Genomic DNA, 21,841 nt, shown 5'->3' with positions numbered 1-21,841 from the left:
TTTTTTTTTTTTTTAGTGAAAGCAAGTTTATTAGAGAAGTGAAGAAACAGAAGAATGGCTATTCCGTAGAGCAGCTCCGAGGGCTGCTGGTTGGCTGCTTTCAGAATTCTCTATTTGCCTTTAGGGTTTGACCATATGACTATAATGAGTCTCAGTATGGGTCTCTTTAAGAATATTCTTTTTGGGTTTCTTACCTTTTGGATCAAAATATGCATATCTTTCATCAGATTTGAGAAGTTTTTAGCCATTTTTTCTGTGAATGTTTTTTTCTGCCCCATTCTGGTCTCCTCTGATGTGTATGATTGTTCACTTGACCTTTAGACTGTGTTCATTTTTCTTCATTCTTTTTCTTCATTCTTCAAATTGTATAATCTTTCTTTTCTTTTCTTTTTTTTTTTTTGTTTTGAGACGGAGTCTCACTCTGTCACCCAGGCTGGAGTGCAGTGGCCGGATCTCAGCTCACTGCAAGCTCCGCCTCCCGGGTTTACGCCATTCTCCTGCCTCAGCCTCCCGGGTAGCTGGGACTACAGGCGCCCGCCACCTCGCCCGGCTAGTGTTTTTTTTTTGTATTTTTTAGTAGAGACGGGGTTTCACCGTGTTAGCCCGGATGGTCTCGATCTCCTGACCTCGTGATCCGCCCGTCTCGGCCTCCCAAAGCGCTGGGATTACAGGCTTGAGCCACTGCGCCCGGCCCAAATTGTATAATTTTTCTTGTGTGCAGTGACTGAAGTTTTTGTTCTTCACAATCAGCCAGTGACCTGACAAGGTTTCTTCCTTCCCAAAAGGTACTCCCATCCCTTTGTATCTTCTGATAGATGCTTTTGAGGGAAGCTTCTGTAGCCCAGGAAGGCTGAATGCAAGGCAAGGTCTGCTTCATTCCCTAAAGGAACCACTAGACCAACCAAAACCCTGAACCCATGCTTTGGAGGACAGGGTCCCCACTGCCTACTCTGGCACCAGCCGGATATCCCAGGAGTGCAGGCTGCTGTCCTCCAGCTCTAGGGCAGCAGGAACAGGGGCTGAGGAACAGGGTTGGTAGCAGGCCCATAAGGATCTGAAATGATTCCAGAGTTTTGAAATAGTTGATTGCAGTTGCTCAGTAGTTTCTGTGGGAGCGTCTGACCTCCTAGAGCTTCCCGCTCCACTATTGCGCACAATGTCACTCCTCCCAGTGTTTTTGATCATACACAGATGATTCTGGTCTTATTACAGCTATTACAATGGTAGCTGCAAATGTGCTCTTCTTGTTCTCTCATTTCTTCTATTTCTGTTATTGGCTATTTCCAGTAAAAAAGAGGAACTGTTGCTTTCTTTACAGTAGATTTATGTTAGAAGTTGATATTGATGCTGAGAATAAAGTTTCCTATTTTTGTAATGATATATATAGAGAGAGCTCATTTTATATACATAGAAGTGTGTGTGGATAATCTCATGTCTATAACTAATTAATCGGTATTTTGTAATTATATGGATACACATATAAATTTGCTATAGTCCTGGCATGAATATAAGTATGTATGGATATAAAAGTCTTTACATATATTGACATACAGTAGGAACTTACAGGATTAGCTTGTTTATTTATCTTGGAAGCTATAAATGCCCACCCAGCTTGTAGATGGAGACATGTGTACAGTCCCAGACACAGTTGCCTGTTTAATGGGGCATGGTAACATTTATTCAGTACTTGCCATCTATTAGGCACAGGTCTCAGTACCTAACATGTTAGCATGCTTAGCATTAGCTCTTTTAATGCTCATAATGTCCTAATCGGGTTGTTCAGATCAGGAAACTGAGGTTCAGGGAGGTGAAGTAATGTGTCCAAGGTCACAAAGCTAGAAAGTGGCAGAACTCACATTAAAACCAGAGACTTTGACAGCACAGTCTGGCATTGATAGGTACTGAGATGTTTTTTTTTTTTTTTTTTTTTGAGATGGAGTCTTGCTCTGTCCACCAGGCTGGAGTGCAGTGGCGCGATCTCGGCTCGCTGCAAGCTCCGCCTCCTGGGTTCAAGCCATTCTCCTGCCTCAGCCTCCCTGGTGGCTGGGACTACAGGCGCCCGCCACCGCGCCCGGCTAATCTTTTTTTTGTATTTTTAGTAGAGACAGAGTTTCACCGTAGTCTCGATCTCCTGATCTTGTGATCTGCCCGCCTCGGCCTCCCAAAGTGCTGGGATTACAGGCGTGAGCCACCACGCCCGGCCTGAGATGTCTTTTTTTAGGAGACCATAGAAAGATAGGTGTTCTAGGACAGTTTTAACATTTGGTATCTTTGTAGTTTTTAGTCTGAAAATCTACTTTGTAGGGAAAGTAAGTATTATACTGATTAACACTTAAATGAGGTATAAGTTTATTTTTATATTTTTGGGACTGGAACAATAAAAAAGTTTCTTAAACCTTATTTGATTAAAAAAAAAAGGGGAAAGCCTTTCAAACTTGATTGTTGAGCTATTTCAGGTCTGTGCCTGCAAAATGAATAAATAGCAAAATTTTGAAAATTAGCAAAACCATGAAAACAGTTAAAGCAGAAGTTAATCCTAATAGCTCAGAACTGCCGGAGTGTGAAGCTTGATTCCTACTGGCAAGGCCGTTTGAAGTAGCACTGAGGTCCGCTCAGCTGGAAGGTAGGCACTGGCTTCAGTGTTTTATTGGGGTTATAACATCTTTCCAGATAAAAAAGGAACACCCTCAAAGGGCTGCCTCAGCCCTGTTCTTTCTGGGTGAGCGGGATTTACAGAGAGCCTTGTTGGGAATGGCTTCTTGTTACGGACACTCTGGGTCGCTAGGTGATCGGCACTCCTAGGCTGCCTCCGAGTGGTCATGAATCCCTTCTCTGCCCTTAATGCTCAATGGATTCTGGGGGGCATAGCTTAAATTCCCTCGTCACTGTGCATAAATTAACTAAATTAAATGCAAACCAACACCTTGCGCCTCCGGCCTCCAGAGGGCTGCACGGTCCTGCAGAGTGATGGCCACATCATCTGTCCTTGGGGCAGTGTCCAGTTTGTTTGGGGACAGGCTTTTCACCTCTGGATGAAAACAGGATTTTCTTTCACTTGCTGGCAAAGTTTATGTTTGTATCTTAAATTAAGCTTTATAGCATTAAGATCATTGAGAGCCTACTCATTCCAGTTTCCAAAAATGAAACTAAGAGAAACTGTGTTGCTTTTTATCAATTTTGTAGTCAGCTGCTGAATGCTGGCCAGGTTTTCCAGTGATTTTGATGTGCAAACATTTTATGCACATGTGGAATACTGAGTATTAATAATTCAGTTTGCATGAAGAAGAAACTGAAGAGGCCTCTGAACTGCCCAGGTAAACAGTGTGTATTATTACAGTGACCTGCTTGTTGTGAGACTGCACTGAGGCACCTGCCCAGGCCTGGGAGCCCCCGGGAACCCGCCGGGGTGTGCAGTGGCAGTGCTGGACGAATGTCTTGGTCCTGAGAGTTCAGGGAAAGCTCCCTGTTTCTTTCTTCCCCCCCGTGGTCTGTGGAAGGATGATAGAGAAGGGGTGTCCTTGCTTCTACCCTCATGCAGAGGCTTTGGGAAGTCTAAACAGAGGGCTGTGGGTGGGCGGCTCACGCGCTGTGGCCTCTCTGGGGAGAGTTAGGGTGGCTGTCTTTCTCCCGTCAGTGTTCTGTCATTTGCATTGGTTGTATTTCCAAGTAGGGAGGGAGGGGAAGGCCGATTTGCAGCAAGGCACCGCTGGAAATAGGGTTTCAGCAGCATGAAACTCGGATTCTGGGCACCTGTACGTACGTGGGATGGTAGTTCTGGTGTCCCTGGTGGCAGTATTACAGCGTGTAGTGAGTAAGCAGCAGTCTCTGTATGGAGCGCCTGGCCCTTTCAGTCATCGCCCCCTTAGTAGCAGATTTTTAGTCCACCCTGTAGACCATGAGGCCGCAAGTGGCAGGAGCTGGGACTTGCCCAGATCTGAGCTGCCTGCCTTGGCCACGCAGGGGCCCTGCGGCCTCACAGCAAGGTGTGGGCCAGGTTGCTGGTTCTCTGTGGCTAAGGAGTCAACATTGCCAACCGCTGTTTATCCAGGGTTGTCTTTGCATGGATCAGGAAGATCCCGCTGCTGTGAACCCTGTCATGTGACCTTGGCCTGTCTCTGTTGACCCTGGCAGTAGGAGCATGGCTGTTTGCTGACTCCTTACCCCTGCTGTCCCAGCTGATTCCATGAGTGTGCACACAGCTGTGCAGTAGGGAAATTGGACACTGGATTCTGGGCATCAGCACTCCTGCTAGGGCTAGCCGACCCCAGCCCTGCCCATGTTAGTGTACGTTTTGGTAACATTTATCAAGTGCCTGCCGGTCACTAAAGGGCAACACTCATGTCATTTGATCAAACACTGTAGGTCAGTGGGCAGGGCCTCTCCAGCAGCAGCTGACAGCCCAAGAGCCCTGGCTGGCAAGTGTCTTCTGCTGCCACCCTGAAGCCCAGCTCCGTGCTCCCTGACCCTGTGTTCCCCAGCCCTGTTCTCCCCGGCCCTGTGCTCCCCAGTTCTGTGCTTCCCCACCCCTGTGCTCCCCAGTTCTGTGCTCTCCCCAGTTCTGTGCTACCCACCCCTATGCTTCCCAGTTCTGTGCTCCCCAGCCCTACCCATCACTGTGACCTTGGGGCCAGGCCGTGTCCATGCCTGGGAGCAGAGGCCATGCCATGGTTGGCCAGCCACACATGGCAGCCTAGGACCATGTCTGCCCTGGCTGTGCCCCTGAGGGCTGCCCACCGTCTACACCAGGTCCAGGGCGTCAAAGGATTCCTCACCCAGAGGATGCTGGGGTGAACTGAGAGAACTCTGGAAAGCAAATGTGGGTGTAATTTATGTTGTGGGGGAAGAAAGAAAATATATCACGCAGTATTTTTACAGGACCTGGCAGACTCCTCCCTTCCATGGTGGTCCACTGTCCAGGAGTGAGGCCTTTTCATAGGACCACAGGCCACAGCAGAGGTAGGGGAGCCCACCCCTCTCAGCCCCTGCTTTCCGAGGAAGAAGCTGGACAGAAACAGAGCTCCCCTCGCCTGGCAACCACAGGAGTCCCCTCTCAGGACAGGACCAGAGGTGCACAGTCCACGCCCATGCCTCCCTGCCCTTCATTCGACGACACATGTTCATCTTCCAGTGGCATTGCGGGGTTGGGATGGGCCAGGGGCGGCCACCAACATCTCACACCGAGGTGTCTTTCACCCAGATAAGCCAAGTTCCAACCCCAGGGGAGTCCGCAGCCTGGGCAGGGTACCATGTTGGTCCCGTGAATGCTGCTGGGGCGGGTAGAGGCTGAGTCCCTGAGAAAGGGGGAGGGAGAGAGACCAACCGGCAAGCATGCGAGTGTAGATGTGCAATTAACGTGACGTGCATTTCGACTCTCGTCAGGAGCCTCGTTAATGGTGGCCTGTGGTGCCATCGTGGGCCTGAAGGAGACAGTGTCGTGAGGTAGCTGTGCCCCCCACAATGGGACGGTGAAGGCACGAAGCTCGTTTCTGGGTTCCTCCTCCCCAGAACCACCCTCCACTGGCAGCAGCCCAGGGCTGCCCCTCCAGGGGGCCTCCCAGTGACGTGCTGAGGGTGGTGCTACCTGACAGCCACACTGCTGTGCACTGAACTGAAGTTCAGTGTTTACGCCGGTATTCTGTACTCTGTTTTACTTTTGTGTGTGGGGAGGACTGGCTCCATAATGAACTTCACGCCTCCCCAGGAGCACTGCTGTGTTGTATGTGCAGAGCCAGCAGGTGCGTGGCTCTTTGACATCAGTTTTTGTTTTGTCAAATAACATACTCACATGGCTTAAAAATGAAAACATTCAGGCCAGAGGTGGTGACTCACACCTGTAATCCCAGCCCTCTGGGAAGCCAAGGTAGAAGGATCACTTGAGCCCAGGAATTTGAGACCAGCCTGGGTAACATAGGGAGGCCCCATCTGTACAGAAAAATTTAAAAGTAGCTGGGCAGGGTGGTACACACCTGTAGTCCCAGCTACTTGGGGGCTGAGGTGAGAGGATCACTTGAGCCCAGGAGGTTGAGGCTGCAGTGAGCTGTGTTCAACACCACCGCACCCCAGCCGACATGAGGGAGACTCTGTTTCAAAAACAAAGAAAGGCAGAAAGTTTAAAAAAGTATATGTTGACATCAACTACCCTGCTCTGTTGCCTTCATCTCTCCATCTGTCTCCTTAGAGGCAACCACGTTTCAGTCTTAGATATTTCTCCTGATACTCATGTCCATACCCTAACTATACTGTTTTATGGCATACAGAGTATGGACAAGGTAATTAAACGTCATTCTGCTGTTATTTCTTATACTCTTTAGGCTCCCCAGTGGCCACTGTGCGTTTTTGCTGTTGTCACTGCATAACATTGTCCACTGCAGAACCCACAGGTTGACCGTGATTATACTTCTACTCTTTTGCTGGGTTTGGCTTTATAGAGGCTGATGTTGTCTGGGATTTTACTGGCTTATCGTTTTGTTTTGTTTTGTTTTGTTTTGTTTTGTTTTTGGAGACAGTCTCACTCTATTGCCCAGCCTGGAGTGCAGTGGCATGATCTCAGCTTACTGCAACCTCCGCCCCCCAGGCTCAAGCGATTCTCTTGCCTCAGCTGGGATTTCAGGCGCCCGCCACCATGCCTAGCTAATTTTTGTATTTTTTGTATTTTTGTGGAGACAGGATTTCACCATATTGGCCGGGCTGGTCTGGCACTCCTGACCTCAAGTGATCCACCTGCCTGGGCCTCCCAAAGTGCTGTGTTTATAGGCGTGAGCCACTGCACCCAGCCCTGGCTCACTTTTTAATGAACTTATTCTTATTTTTTCCAAATGCTCCATTGGCCCTGTCAAAAGCCTATCCTATTTTTCCCAAATGCTCAGTGGGCAGTACACAGCAGTCTGTTTGGGGTCGGTCACCTCCCATCCCTGGCCTGGCTGAGCTCCTACACCAAAGCCTCCCATCTTGGATGGAGCCCAGATCGTGAGCCTTTGTCTTCGACTTTCTTGGTTCACCCCTTGTTTTGCTGAAGTGTGTGCTCAGAGTGGATTTTATAGCCTCTTGGGTAGGTGGAAAGCCATCTCCTACCCTGAGCACGTGGAAGGCCCTGGGTTGGCTCTGAGCTTTCAGCCTTGCTGCTGCGGGCATGGTGCCGTTCTGATCCCTGCTGCTGTGATGTGGGGCTGCTCCTTCTCTCTGGACATCTGTAGGGCTCACTCGTTAGTTTGCTCTGAGGTTCACGAGGGTGTGCTTGGCGCGGGTGCTTTTCATTTGTTGTCCCAAGCGGAACGACTTTTCCATCTGTGTGCTTGGAAAAGTGTTGTATTATTCTAATCACTTCCCCTTTCCTTTCCCTTGGCTCCCTTTTCTGGGCTTTTTGAGGATGTGTAGAGCTTCAGGATTGATTATGTTGCAGGAGAGGGAGGCAAGGAGAAAATCCAGATAGAAGTGCTACAGGAGAACAGAGTTGAGCAGTTTCAGAAAGCAGGGCACCATATTTTGAACATTTTTCTTTCTTTCTTTTTAAAAAATATATTTTACTTAAATTTAATGGTGGTAAAAAACACAACATGAAGTTTACCCTCTTAACCGTTGTTAAGTGTGCAGTTCTGTAATGTTAACTAGATTTGCTTAGGTTTGTAACAGATCTCTAGAACTTCTGCCTCACCCCAGTTTATAAAGGTATAACTGACAAATAAAAATGGCATGTATTTATGGTGTACAAAATGATGTTTTGATACATGTATACATTATAAAATTGTTAAATCTAGCTAATTAACATATCTGTCCCCTCTCATACTTAATACTTTTTGTGGTGACATTTAAGATCTACTCTCGTAGCAATTTTCGAGTATAAAATATGTTATTATTAACTATAGTCACCACGTTGTATAGTAGATCACCAGAACTTATTCATGTCTTACCCGAAACTTTGCACCCCTACCCAACACCTCCACGTCCCCCGACACCAGCCCCTGGTCACTCCTGTTCACTCTTAGCTTCTCTGCAGCCAGCTGCTCTAGAGTCCACATCTGAGTAAGGTCTGTGGCATTTGTCTCTCTGTGCCAGCCTTATTTCACTTAGCATTAATGTCCTCTAGGCGCATCCATGTTGTTGCAAATGACAAGATTTTCCTCCTTTTTGAGGTGTAATAATATTCCATTGTACACGGAAGTACAGTGAGTCTTTTGTATCTGTGTGTTCCACATCTGTGGATTTAACTAACCATGAATAAAAAAATGTAGTAAGGCCTGTGACAGTTGCCTCTATACTGAACATGTAGAGGGTTTTTGTTTTCTTGTCATTGTTCCCTAAACAATATGGTATAACAACTACTTACACAGCATTTACCTTGTTTTAAGTATTATACGTAATCTAGAGGCGATTTAAAGTATACAGGAGGATATGCATAGGTTATAGGCAAATACTACATAATTTTAGAGAGGGACTTGAAGCATCTATGATTTTGGTTTCCATGAGGAGTCCTGGAACCACCCCCTATGGATATTGAGGGATGACTGTATGGTCACACACCACATAATGTTTCAGTCAGCAATGGGCTGTATATACAGTGGTGGTCTCATAAGATTATAATACCGTAGTTCTGTACCTTTTCTGTGTTTAGATATGTTTAGATTACCATTGTGTTACAATTGCCTCCAGTATTCAGTACACAAACCTGCTTGTAGCCTAGGTTTGTGGTAGGCCATGCCTACCACACTCTGTGATGTTTGCACAACAATGAAATCACCTAACAACACATTTTCAGAACTTATCACCATTGTTAAGTGATACATGACTGTATCTCTTTGATACATCTCTTTGAGATGCTGTTTTGAATTCTTTTGGTTATTGTTACAGTTGAGCGCAACTATCTGGGGCTGGCAGCGCAGGGGTAAGAAGAATTTACCAAGAAAGGCAGAGAGAAAATAGAAAAATACCTTACAGGTAGGTAAGGTATTTTTCCTACCTGTAAGAAGGGCGGGAAGAAAGTAGAAAAATACGTTGCAAGGGAGCACAGGCACAGCAGGAAGAGAGGAGCTGACTGCAAAGAGACAAAGCTTTGTTGGGGATTTTATAGAATAGTGTTTATGCTGCATGCTGAAGAGGGCTTTGCGCAGTACTGATAAGGCCAAGGTTGCAGTGAGCTAACGTGCAGGTGTCTGGTGAGAAGCTGGGCACAGGAGGACTGTGTATCCTGGGCCAGGAAAAAGGACAGACTTAGAGCTTACCTACTTTTCTTTTGGCTTCCCTTGCTCCCACCAGCCTGGCCCTGCAGTGCCTTCAAGTTTTCAAGTTTGATGTAGTTCCCTTTGTGTATCTTTGCTTTTGTTGCCTGTGCTCTTACTGACATATCTAAGAAATCACTGCCAAATCCAACATCATGAAGCTTTCTCTCTGTTTATAAAACTATTACACTATTTTAGTTAAAACTATTAAAAAATTTCATAGTTTTAGGTCTTTGATCCATTTTTGGTAAATTATACAAAAGGTAATTTTTGTATGTGGTAGAAAGGAAGGGTTAAACTGAGTTCTTTTGCTTGTGGATATCTATAGTTTTCCCTACAGCATTTATTGGAGAGACAGTCTTTTTACCGTTTTTGTGGTCTTGACACCCTTGTTGAAGATCATTTGACGGTATGCATAGGGGTTGATTTCTGGGGTCTGTTTTCTGTGCCATGGGTCTATGTCTGCTTATGCTGGGACCACACTGATTTGACTAATGTATGGAATTGATTTTTAATTTCCCTTTTTTTCTCTCTCATTTTTTATCTTTATTGTTTAGATACACTTGATAGGAGCTTTCCTTGTCTTCTGATCCTGCTGTTGACATCTGTTTTGCCACTGTAACATGTTAGTGTCCAGGAAACCTCCCTTGGTATTGGATCGTTCTTTTTGCCCAGCAGTCTTGTTTCCTGGCTGAAGTGGCTTTCCTCTCTCCTTCTGTGGCTAAAGTGGCTTTCCTGTCTCCTGTGGGTAGTGCAGTTTCTCTGAGTGCGCGCGTGTGTGTGTTGGGCTCAGCCCCTTCATTATTCTCCTCTCCCACATCCTCCTTGCATCACCGGCTCCAGACTCCAGGGAGTGGAGGGTGTGTGAACGCTGGAATTCTGAGCCCCACCTTCAGGCTGCTCCACTGCTTCTGAGACCCTCCACAGTTCCGCAGGGTTCATGGCTTGTCTGCTGTCTTGTCGCCTGGGCTGTGTTCTGGGGCTCTTGGATCCCCGGGCAGCCCCTTGAAGTGGCCAGCCTCTTTGCAGCAAGGTTCCTATGTGGCTGAGCCAGGCCGCTTTCCAGGTGAATGCAGTCTTCTGTGGAGCGTTGGGGTTTTTCTAAGCTTTCCTGACCAGGGTTTCCAACTGCCTCATTTGCTAAGGTTGGTCATGGGGTATTTGAGAGACTACAGAAAGATGCTTCGGCCCTCTTCCTGGGGTGAGGGGAGGACAAGTTCTATTGGGTGTATGCGAATAGAGACAGTACCTCCTCGTTTCCTTTATTTTGAAAATGTGGCTGGATGTTGTCTTGGATGGGGATTAGGCCACGTGCTGGTGAATTGTCACAGAAAGGTCTTTGACTGGTTTGTAGACCTGCTGTGTCTGACTCACCTGTTTGCCCACACCTGACTCACCAGTAGGTGAAGCACCTGCTCTCTGGGCAGAGTCTGAGACACAGGAGTGAGGGAGAGGAGAGGAGAGGGGCAGCTCTGAATGCTCAGTAACTCAGCCATGGGCTTGAGAAGGCTCGGTGCAGCCTTGAGAAGGCGCAGGGGCTGCCTGTACTTCCCTGCTCACGTGGGGATGGTGAGGCAGAGCTGCAGGTCCGCTTGGGGGCTGGCTGGTCAGATGGGTGGGCTTGCCCTACTGCCTGTGCCATGAGCCCGCGAAGACAGGGCCAGAGGGGACCGCTCTTTCCCACACGCCGGCCCTGCTGGCCAGCCCTCCTGTGGATGCCTTACTCGTAGTCATATGGGAATTGAAGCTGCTTCCCTCTTCTGGAAATCCCAACCCAGCCTCATAAACGTGAATCTGGGGCTCTGGGAGGAAGGGAAGCGATGTGGCTGGGGCCTCCTGAGAGCCCCATACATGGAAGGGACCGGCAGGCCCGGCTGCTGTAGGTGGCGGGGAAGGAGCTCATTCTCCAGCCTTGCTGCCCCTGCAGTCCCAGCCGTGGCAGGGTCTTTCCTTTTTTTGTGCTTCTCTTAGTTCCACAGGGGGTTGGCAGTGTCATGGGCCAGACCTGGCCACACATAGAGCTGTCCTTCTAGGGGCAGCCAGGGCTCTGCAGACCCCAATTTGAGACTTTCCCCATCTTGTTTAGAAAGGGAAAGATGCCCATGAGAAAGAACTTTGAGTCCCCATTTTGTGCCTTCTCCTGTGTAGTAAAAATAGCTGTGGTATAGGGAGAGCTGAGAGCCAAGGCCAGGCACCCCCGGCTGGCTTAGGACTTGCCCACAGCCAGGAGATGAAGAGATCCCTATTTTACCCTCTGACGTTGGGAAAACAGCCCAGCCGCATGTTTCCTCCAAGCCTGGCTGTTTGGGAAGCACTCCTGGACCTTCCCAAAGGCATGGCCTGTGGGGCATGGTCAGGAGGAAATAGTGGTTGGTTCACGCCTTTCAGAGCTCACAAAGAGGAAGGAGCAGGGGTGTTTGATGCAGGAGGTTTTGTCTTCTCCCCTACCCCTCAGATTACATATGTCCATACAAGCAGGAGGTGATGTAAGGGAAAACCCTGGATTTGCCCGTCTCTCTCTGAGAATACTTTAGATACATCATGTTACAGCCCTGCACACAAGAGCGCATTGTATTTTTTAAAATAGGGGAGACAGGGAACGATCTCTCAGTGCAAGTTTCAAAACAAGTTGGAAAATAATGTATTCAGTGTTATACTTATTATACATAAGTATGTATATACATGTGTGTCTGTGTGTTATGTACGTGCGTGTGCCTCACCGCCCATCTGTTCTAGAGTCGTAGAAATGATCTCAAAGCCTGCGTTCCAAGCAGTGATTCTTCTGGGAAGCAGGGAGGGTAGAGGGACAGGCTTATTTTGTTTTCTTTATTTTATATACTTTAAATGGTTGAATTGGTTACAACTAAACATAAAATAGAAAAAAAGTGGAGGAATTTTCAAAACAGATTTTTTCATGATTCTTGGAGACACAGGAAAGGGCTGGAAATTGGGCCCTGGTGGGCTGGGTGAACCCTGAAGGCATCCTGCTCACCTTCGCCTGGGGTCCTTCCACCAGCCACTCTGCCCTCTCTCCCCTTCCCTGCCTTTCACATTCTGAATTTTACCACTTGTCTTTCTTTTTCATTTCTTTCTTTTTCTTTTTTTTTTGAGACAAGGTCTGGCTCTGTTGCTGAGGCTGGAGTGCAGTGGCACTATCACAGCTCACTGCAGCCTCAACTTCCTGGCCTCTAGGTGATCCTCCTACCTAAGTCTCCCAAGTGGCTGGGACTACAGGCATGCACCACCACACCCGGCTAGTTCTATTTTTTGTAGAGATGGGGTCTCACCATGTTGCCTGGGCTTAGTTTGCTTTCTGATTTATCATTTATGGTTTTCTGTCCATTTTCTTTGTTACCATCTCAAAACAGTCTGAAAGAGGAGGCAGATGTTCACAGTTCACTCCTGTTCGCCCTGTCTGAACTTCTCTGTACTCCTGTCTGAGAAGGGTTGAGTAATTTGATTAGCAGATGGGGCAGGCCCTTGCAGATGCTGAGCAGATTATCATTTTCACCTGCATGCCGTCTGAAACTATGAACCGGTTTGTTCATTCTCAGTGTAGATACTGGCTGTTTTTACAGCTTATCAACAGGTGTTTAATTAAAAGGTCAGCTGTGTTTACTTTCTACAATCAATTTAATGTCACCATGAAGATTCTAATTAATTTTTTTTTTTTAAGAGACAGGATCTTGCTCTGTCACCCAGGCTAGAGTGCAGTGGTGTGATCACGGCTCACTGCATCCTTGAATCCTGGGCTCAAGTTATCCTCCTGCCTTAGCCTCCTGAGAAGCTGAGACCACAGGCTCACACCACCGTACCTGGCCAACGTTAATTTTTATATCATTGATTATATTATTTTCCTGAGTAAGATGAGGAGCATGCACATTTTCCACTGGGGAGTTGATCTGAACAGATTTTCAACTCCTCATACATTCTTCTTCTGACTCCGACCTCCCTACTCCATGTGGATGATGGCAAGTAAATGCTACCCACCACATTAAAGTGACATCTATATAGAACTGGCATTTACTGTGCTGTGCCTTACTGGAAAGGGATGTTGCTTCATTGTTTCATGTTTACGAATTACTTGATTATGAATGAGCTTGAAGGACTTTTCATCTTGTTGTTTGCTTATATTTTCTGTTTTTTAGAATTGTTCCTTAGTTCTTGTGCCTACCTTATAGGCTGAACCATATGAAATCGCCATTTTTGTGGGTCAGTATGATGGCCTAATATTGGTGGTTTTATGTGGTTTATCTGAATATCTTTAGGCCTTAATGTTTTTTATGTTTTAGTAACATTTTCTAGTTACTAAAGTGTTCTACTTGTTCTAAAATTTTGAGAGATATAAAATATACAACATAGGAAATATAAATGTGTAATACCATGAAAGCATTTCTTAGTTTTATTTATTTTTTTTTGAGATGGCGTCTCGCTCTGTTGCCCAGGCTGGAGTGCGGTGGCGCGATCTCGGCTCACTGCAAGCTCCGCCTCCTGGGTTCACGCCATTCTCCTGCCTCAGCCTCCTGAGTAGCTGGGACTACAGGTGCCCGCCACCACGCCCAGCTAATTTTTTTTTGTATTTTTAGTAGAGACAGGGTTTCACCATGTTGGCCAGGATGGTCTCGATCTCCTGACCTTGTGATCCACCTGCCTCAGCCTCCCAAAGTGCTGGGATTACAGACGTGAGCTACTGCGCCCGGGCCAATGAAAGCATTTCTTACCATTTTGGTGTATTTTTTTCCCCTTTTTTTTTTCTTTTTTTTTTTGAGACGGAGTCTTGCTCTGTCGCCCAGGCTGGAGTGCAGTGGCCGGATCTCGGCTCACTGCAAGCTCTGCCTCCCAGGTTCACGCCATTCTCCTGCCTCAGCCTCCCGAGCAGCTGGGACTACAGGCGCCCGCCACCATGCCCAGCTAATTTTTATTTTGTCTTTTTTAGTAGAGACGGGGTTTCACCGTGTTAGCCAGGATGGTCTCGATCTCCTGACCTCGTGATGCGCCCGTCTCGGCCTCCCAAAGTGCTGAGATTACAGGCTTGAGCCACCGCGCCCGGCCTTTTTTCCCCTTTTTAAAAATATATTTTCCTCCAGAAAGTTGCAGAAACTTCTTGGTAGAATTGTTATAAGGCATAAATGAATTATTATATGTAAATTGACCAGTAAGTATATTAGTTATTATTATTATGATAAAGTTTTTATTCTTCTACACTGCCCATGCTATTGAATATTTTTCAGAAATGTGATTTTCGACTGGGTGCAGTGGCTTACACTTTGTAATCCCAGCACTTTGAGAGGCCACAGCAAGGGATCACTGAGTCCAGGAGTTTGAGACCCGCCTGGGTAACATAGTGAGACTCCCATCTTGGTAAAAAAAAATTTTAAATAAATTAGCTGGGCACGGTGGTATGCATCCATAGTCCCAGCTACTTGAAAGGCTGAGGCAAAAGGATCTCTTGGGCCCAGGAGTTCAAGGTTACAGTGAGCTATGATTGTGCCACTGCACTCCAGGCTGGGTGACAGAGTGAGACCCTGTCTCTAAACAATCAAAAATAAATAGATGTGAATTTCAAGACTGTTTAATATTCTGTCATATAAATACACAATAATTTGACAAACTATTCTTCTGTTGGATATTTTAGGTTATTTTCTTTCCTGTTCTTATATAAATAATATTCTGATGAACTCACATTTTTGTCTGTAGCTCTGTTTTCTTAAATATAAGGAATTTCATGTAAGTGAGATACTAGGACAGTTAATATTTTAAGTATTCTTCATATACAGACAAAGTACCCCCAGAAATGTTTGCCAATTCCTTCCTCTAGCAGTGGGCGAGATCCCCTGCTTACAATAGGCATCCAGGATTTTTAATCTTGATAATTTGACAGTTACAAATAGCATATCTTGGTTTTAATTTGAGCATTTTTAGATGGTTCTTAATTATATATATTTCTTTTGTTATTTATTAACATCCTCTGTATATTTTATTGGAGTTTCCTTTTTTTCCTTATTGTAAGCACTTTTATTTAGTACAATTTAGTAAAATTTTACTGCCTTTTACTACAAAAAAGAAAACCTTGTAAGGAAAAAAACTACATTTGTACATGTATACAGAAAAATTAATCCGGGCTGCATGTGGTGGCTCACACCTGTAATCCCAGCACTTTGGGAGGCCAAGGCAGGCAATCACTTGAGGTCAAGAGTTCAAGACCAGCCTGTCCACATGGTGAAACCTCATCTTTGGTAAAAATACAAAAATTAGCCAGGAGTGGTGGCATGCACCTGTAGTCCCAGCTACTTGTGAGGTTGTGGCAGGAGAATCACTTCAACCCAGGAGGCAGAGGTTGCAGCGAGCTGAGATTGCGCCACTGCACTCCAGCCTGGGCAATAGAGCAAGACCCTGTCTCCCCCCAACAAAAAAATTAGATTGTATGCTGGTCAAAATATTAATAGTAGTGTTTTATATGGTAGTGGAATTTTGATGGTTTTAGTGTTCTTTATACTACATATCTCTATTTTCTAGTTATTCTGTAATAGTTTCCTTTTTGAGATAGGGTTTCACTCTGCTGCCCAGGCTGGAGAACAGTGGCACTGTCACAGTCCACTGCACCCTTGAACTCCTGGGTTCAAGCAGTCCTCCCACCTTTGTCTCCCAAAGTGTTGGGATTACCTGGCCTAATGGATATTTTTCATACAACAAAGAAATTCTAGTTCTTGTGACTGACGACTGAAGGACTTTTTATCCTCACTCCCTGTTAACCTGCTCTGGCCTCTCCTGCAAGGGTGGAGCTCAGTCCTGCCACTGTGCTTGGCCCTGCAAGGGTCCCTGGTGCCTTCCCCACATGCCAGCTCCTGCCCCTGCCTGGACTACGTAGCTCGGCACTCACCGGCAGTGTGGGAATGGGAGGGGAGGCGGGAAAGTGTCCTGATGTTTTCTTCTTCCCTTGCACACTGCCAGCTTGCTATGGGATGGATGAAGAAGAGAACCACTATGTCTCGCAGCTCAGGGAAGTCTACAGCAGCTGTGACACCACAGGGACCGGCTTTCTGGGCCGCCAGGAGCTGACCCAGCTCTGCCTTAAACTTCACCTGGAGCAGCAGCTACCTGTCCTGCTGCAGACACTTCTCCGAAACGATCATTTCGCCAGGGTGAGTGTCGGACTTCATTGTTGTAAAGGAAAGCACAGGGGTCTGTCGTTGGCTCCTATGGGCATTTGATAAGTATCAGCTGAATGAGGATACAAGTGTCAAAGGAAAGTTATTAGCAAACGGAACAGTATACTAGTTTTTCCCTCTATGGAAATTCTACATTGTAGAAAGTGGTTTCTTAAGATTACTTGTTTTTAATGTGGTAATTTCCAGAGGTTTGGTTTTGTTTTTCCAGAAAGATATTTTAGTGGTTTGTCACAGGGGCAGAATGGTGAAGGGGTTTGGTATGGGCCAGTGGTGTGTGGCTCACAAAGACCACATGGGTTGGGCCTGCGAGCAGCTCACACTGGTAATCAGAGAGAGTGTCACAGTCTCTTGAAGGCAGATTGTCTTATACAATTTCACAGTTTGAAGTGCATCTAGGAGTTGGACAAAACAATTGCAAGCTGCTGTTGAAAGAATGAAGGATACCCATGTCCAAAAGTATCCCATAATTTCATCTAGGCCAGATAGAAAATGTGAAATTGGAGGGTTCTTTTCTATCAGAAGGTCAAGATCATCTAGAATGGGAATCTTGGTCCTAGACTGCAACCTGCTTTCATGATCAAAACGCTAAAAAGCACCTCCCCGTTCCTACTTCTTAAACGTGCCTGGATGTTAGTGCTAACAGCAGTGCCTTATCTTGTTGGTCATCTTAACTATGAAGGAGTAATATTTTTTCTACAAGACTCAGTATTTTCTTTTTGTTTGTTTTTTTGAGACAGTCTCACTTTGTCATCCAGGCTGGAGTGTAGTGGAGCCATCTCGGCTCACTGCAGCCTTCACCTCCCAGGCTCAAGTGATCCTCCTGCCTCAGTCCCCCAAGTAGCTGGGACTACACACCTGCGCCATCACACCCGGCTAATTTTTGTATTTTTTTTGTAGAGATGGGGTTTTGCCATGCTATACAGGCTGGTCTCAAACGCCTGAGCTCTAGCGATCCACCTGCCTTGGCCTTCCAAAGTGCTATGATTACAAGTGTGAGCCACCACACCTGCCAGTATTTTTATTTTGAATGGGGGGAAAAAACCAGCCAGTAAATTTTCCTGAAATGTCCCTTGGGCCAAAACAAATGAAGAAAAGAACCACTCACTGCTGGCCTAGTAGAGAGTCCGGGTGAATCCGACCTCTTGTTAGTTCCTCAAGGAAGCCTCACCTGCCCTGTCAGCAGGCCACTGTGCCTCCCTCATAAGGAGCTCTCCTCAGGCAAATTCATGTCCTTTCTCTGACTTTGTTTTCTATTCCTGCCTTTTTTAATGCGCTTAAGAGGGCAAATGTGTTATTGATAGATAATGATCTAGCCTCTCTTGCTATCACCTGGAAGTGTATTTGGGACATAGATGAGCAAAAGGCACATTGGTGAAAAATCAGCGCTCTGGTTATTTAAGTAATACAGACAGATGGTCCAGTTTTTATATATATATATTTTTTAATTTGAGTCTGTGTCTTGCTGAATTGATATTTTTGAAAAATCAAGAATTTGGAAATTAAACTTTGGAAAATTCAAAACCAGAAGAGTAACTTTTGAGTCCACGTTCGGATTGCAGGCTCTGCTGATTGAATAAGCCATGTCATTCCCAAGGCTTTCTTCATTTTATATTTATAGGAATGATACAAGACAGAAACATCCAATTGTGATAGAATAACCATGATTAGTATTAGAGCATCAGCAAGGAGGAAAATTCGCTTGGGTTATGTGAGATTTCTGACTTGAACCCTGTCACACGCGTCCTGAAAAGCGGCTCATCTGAGACGGAATTTCCTTCAGGAGGCTTGAGGCTTCTCATGTTTGTGAGGAGGGGATGACAAGAAAGTTGGGTACCACAGCAGTGACAGGAGCTGGGCCCTTTCTGACACAGCTCACCCTGGGATAGCCATGCATGTCCGGCCATCGTCCGTCTGTCTGTCCCAGCTCCATCCCCTCCTACAGCCATAATTTTCTGTTCCCAGAAAGCAAGTCAGATGTTAGATAAATTAAGAAGTAACTTTGTTTGCACTAGTGCTCTTGACTGTGCTCTGACGTTATCTTTCTCTTCTCTCTGTAACATTTTGAGAGCACCCTGCCAACACTGTAAGTGCCTAGCGCTCACCTCTCCCTGCCTGTCCCTTGATCCTATCTCCTCGGAGATGGTTGGTCATGGTGGACGATTTTTCTTTTCAGGCTCTGCTTGCTTCTCTGCTTCGTCCCACAGACAGGGCAGAGTTCCCACAGCCCCTGTAGGTGGAACATCATACAGAGATTTAAGGGAAGTGGTATCAAGCCAGAAATATCCATATAGGTGTCCCCACTTCTCTACAAGAAACCCAGTGGTAGAGATTTCAGGGAGTCTCCAAGAAAACCAAGATAAACTCTTTGTCCAGGAGAATGGATTGGCTTTTCGATTCAAATACTACACATCCAGGTCAAGTGCAGTGGCTCACGCCTGTCGTCCCAGCACTTTGGAAGGCCAAGGCGGGCGGATCACGAGTTCGGGAGTTGGAGACCAGCCTAACCAATGTGGTGAAACCCTGTGTCTACTGAAAATACAAAATTAGCTGGGCGTGGTGGCGCGCACCTGTAATCCCAGCTACTCAGGAGGCTGAGGCAGGAGAATCGCTTGAACCAGGAGGTGGAGGTTGCGGTGAACCAGGATCACGCCATTGCATCACGCCCAGCCTGGGCGACAGAGCAAGACTCCATCTCAAAAAACAAACAAACAAACCAATACTACATATCCAGTCCTTGTAGTAATTCACATATATGATATTATATAAATGTTACTGATACAGAAATCTTGTAAAAATGAAACAGGCCAGGTGCGGTGGCTCACACATGTAATCCCAGCACTTTGGGAGGCCAAGTGAGAGGATTGCTTAAGTCTAGGAGTTCAAGATTAGCTTGGGCAACAGAGTGAGACCTCGTCTCTACAGAAAAATCTTAAAGGTAGCTGGGTGTGGTGGCATGCACCTGTAATTCCAGCGACTGTGAGTCTGAGCTGGGAGGATTGCTTGAGCCCAGGAGTTTGAGGCTGTAGTGAGGTGTGATTGTGTCACTGCACTCCAGCCTGTGCAGCAGCATGAGACCCTGTCTCATATATATATGTATATGTATATATATAATGTTGTCTCATATATATATATATTCAGAGAAAAAAAAGATGGTCATATCTGTATTGAACAGGTACAAACCTTTTTCTTCTCACTATTTCCTAAACAATGCAGCCTAACAACTATTTACATAGTATTTACATTGTACTGGCTATTGTAAAGTAATCTAGAGCTAATTTAAAATATACAGGAGGATGTGCGTAGGTTATATGCAAATACTACATTTTATACAAGGGACTTGAGCATCTGTGGAGTTTGGTATCTGCCAAGGGTCCTGGAATCAATCCCCCAGGGATACTGAGGGACAATTGTAATTTGAAGATGAAAGTACCTCTAGATCACACATTCCAGCCCCTTTACTTTGTGGTGAGTGAGTCTGAGATCATGCGGAGATGGGATGGTGTATCTTATTGGTATAATACCTGAATATATGCGGTTGCTGCTTGCCTTTTGTGAAGTGTAAAGAAGGACATAAGAAAACAAACAAGTGTGGTCAAGATGGTGTCAGACTGAAGTGACACCAGACTGGGCCATCTGATCCCACTGCTCTTTGATGGATGGAAGAAAGTCAGCTGGTAATTATTACCAACAACACAAAAGAATCTGTGATTAGAACGAGCGAAATTGCAATTTCATTATTTGTCTAGTATTTGACAACTATTTCTGGGGGACTTATTATGTGCTAGGCAACACCAGATGCTAGGGATGCAAGGAGGAAAGACTCACAGTTTCTATCTTCCTGTGAAATGACATGCATTCAAGGGATGCATTCTAGCATTCATTCAGACAGGAAAAATTTGGAAACAGCTTTTTCAGTATGGGATTGTTTACATAATCCTGGTAGCTCCATTTGTTGAAATCTTTTGCAGCCCTAAAAAAAGGAAGAAGTAGTTCAGATGTTCTGATAGTGGCAAGTGAGCTAACTCAGGCCATGCTTTCAAGGAGGACTACTAGAAAAACTGAACAAAATAATAAAAACAAATATTTTGAAAACAGTAAAGAGCAAATAAATCAGAATTTGCTAGTCAAAAAATCTGTGATAGGCTGGGCATGGTGGCTTAGGTCTATAATCCCAGTACTTTGGCAGGCCAAGGCAGGAGAATTACTTGAGCTCAGGAGTTTAAGACCAGTCTGGCCAACATGGCCAGACTTTATCTCTACTAAAAATAAAAAACAATTAGCTGGGGGGCGGGGTGGTACACACATGTAGACCCAGCTACTCAGGAGGCCAAGGTGGAAGATCACTTGAGCTTGGGAGACTGAGGCTGCAGTGAGCTATGATCGTGCCCATTGCCCTCCAGCTTGGTGATAGAGTGAGATCTTGTCTCAGAAACAAACAAAAAAAAAGTGTAGTAAATTAAGTACCCAGAGAGGTAAGGTTAGCACACAAAAGCCCATTTTCCTTGAGAATATTTTGTGATTTTTAAGTAAGCAACTGAGAAATTGATCTGTGGCTTTGAGGACCTCAAAGGGCCCCAGAAACATATGTCAAAACCTGGACTCATTTCAAGTAGAAACCCAGGGTTGGCAAACCAACCCCAAATTTAAGGAAGAATCCTGAAGGGTAAGACCTGTATGGTAAAGATGAATTGCAGTCAGTCATTATACTGCTTTGTGGTCTGATCTTATATCCCTCAGTACACTAGATAATCTCAAATCCTGCACTTAGATTACTGGCACTGCATGGATAGGCACCTAGCCAAAGCAAACAATAAAAATGCCATCATCCCAAATCTGAAATTTTTCCTAAATAATAGCCAAATACAATGACCAGCATACGATAAAGGATAACTGGGCAAAGAAACAAGACAGGATGAGCAAGAACCAGCAGAACTGACAATGGAAGCAGACCCACAAAGATGTGAGATATTAGAATTGTTGGACACAAAATATAAAACAACTATGGTTACTATATTAGAGATTTTTTTAAAGCTTCAAAAATATCTATAAGAACTCTAAAAAGTGAAGTAACAAATCTGAACAATGAACCAAATAAAATGTCTAGAATTGAAAAGTATGATCACCAAAATTTAAATAGAAGCATTTAAGAGCAGATTAGACACAGCTGAAGAAACCATTCATTAACTGGAGTCATCCAGAATACAGCATGAAGATATAAAAAGAGGTGGTACAGATGGTGTGAGAAAGTCCAGCATCCCTTTAACTGGAGTCCCAGGAGGAAACAAGTGAGTGCTGGAGGGGCATTATGTGAAGAAGTAATAGCTAAAACATTTTCAGGACAGATGAAACATACTTCTTGGGATTCTAAAAGCCCGTGGAATTCCAAGCAGGATAAAGAGACTTCTATATCTGGCATACTATGTGAAACTGAAGGAAAACGAAGCCAGAGAGAATATCTTA

The 21,841-nt window shown here is 45.5% G+C and overlaps 1 protein-coding gene across 6 annotated transcripts in view; it reads left to right on the top strand.

The window, feature by feature from the left end:
* NINL (ninein like) overlaps positions 1–21,841 on the top strand; it is a 133,998-nt gene that overhangs the window by 49,003 nt on the left and 63,154 nt on the right. For 3 of the 6 annotated variants that reach the window (XM_017862782.1, XM_017862783.1, XM_017862781.1), the window contains 2 exons: positions 4,876–5,067; positions 16,164–16,354. In XM_017862782.1, the coding sequence (XP_017718271.1) occupies positions 4,876–5,067; positions 16,164–16,354 (383 nt within the window). Of the gene's footprint in view, positions 1–4,875; positions 5,068–16,163; positions 16,355–21,841 lie in introns of those variants that run through there. The other 3 variants (XM_017862788.1, XM_017862784.1, XM_017862785.1) reach the window with 2 other exon arrangements.

This window comes from Rhinopithecus bieti, unplaced genomic scaffold, assembly GCF_001698545.2.
Source record: "Rhinopithecus bieti isolate Rb0 unplaced genomic scaffold, ASM169854v2 scaffold_66136, whole genome shotgun sequence".
In the NCBI taxonomy this organism is placed as follows: domain Eukaryota; kingdom Metazoa; phylum Chordata; class Mammalia; order Primates; family Cercopithecidae; genus Rhinopithecus; species Rhinopithecus bieti.
The sequence above is the reverse complement of the archived record's forward strand: the minus strand, read 5'-3'. Positions and strand labels throughout refer to the sequence as shown.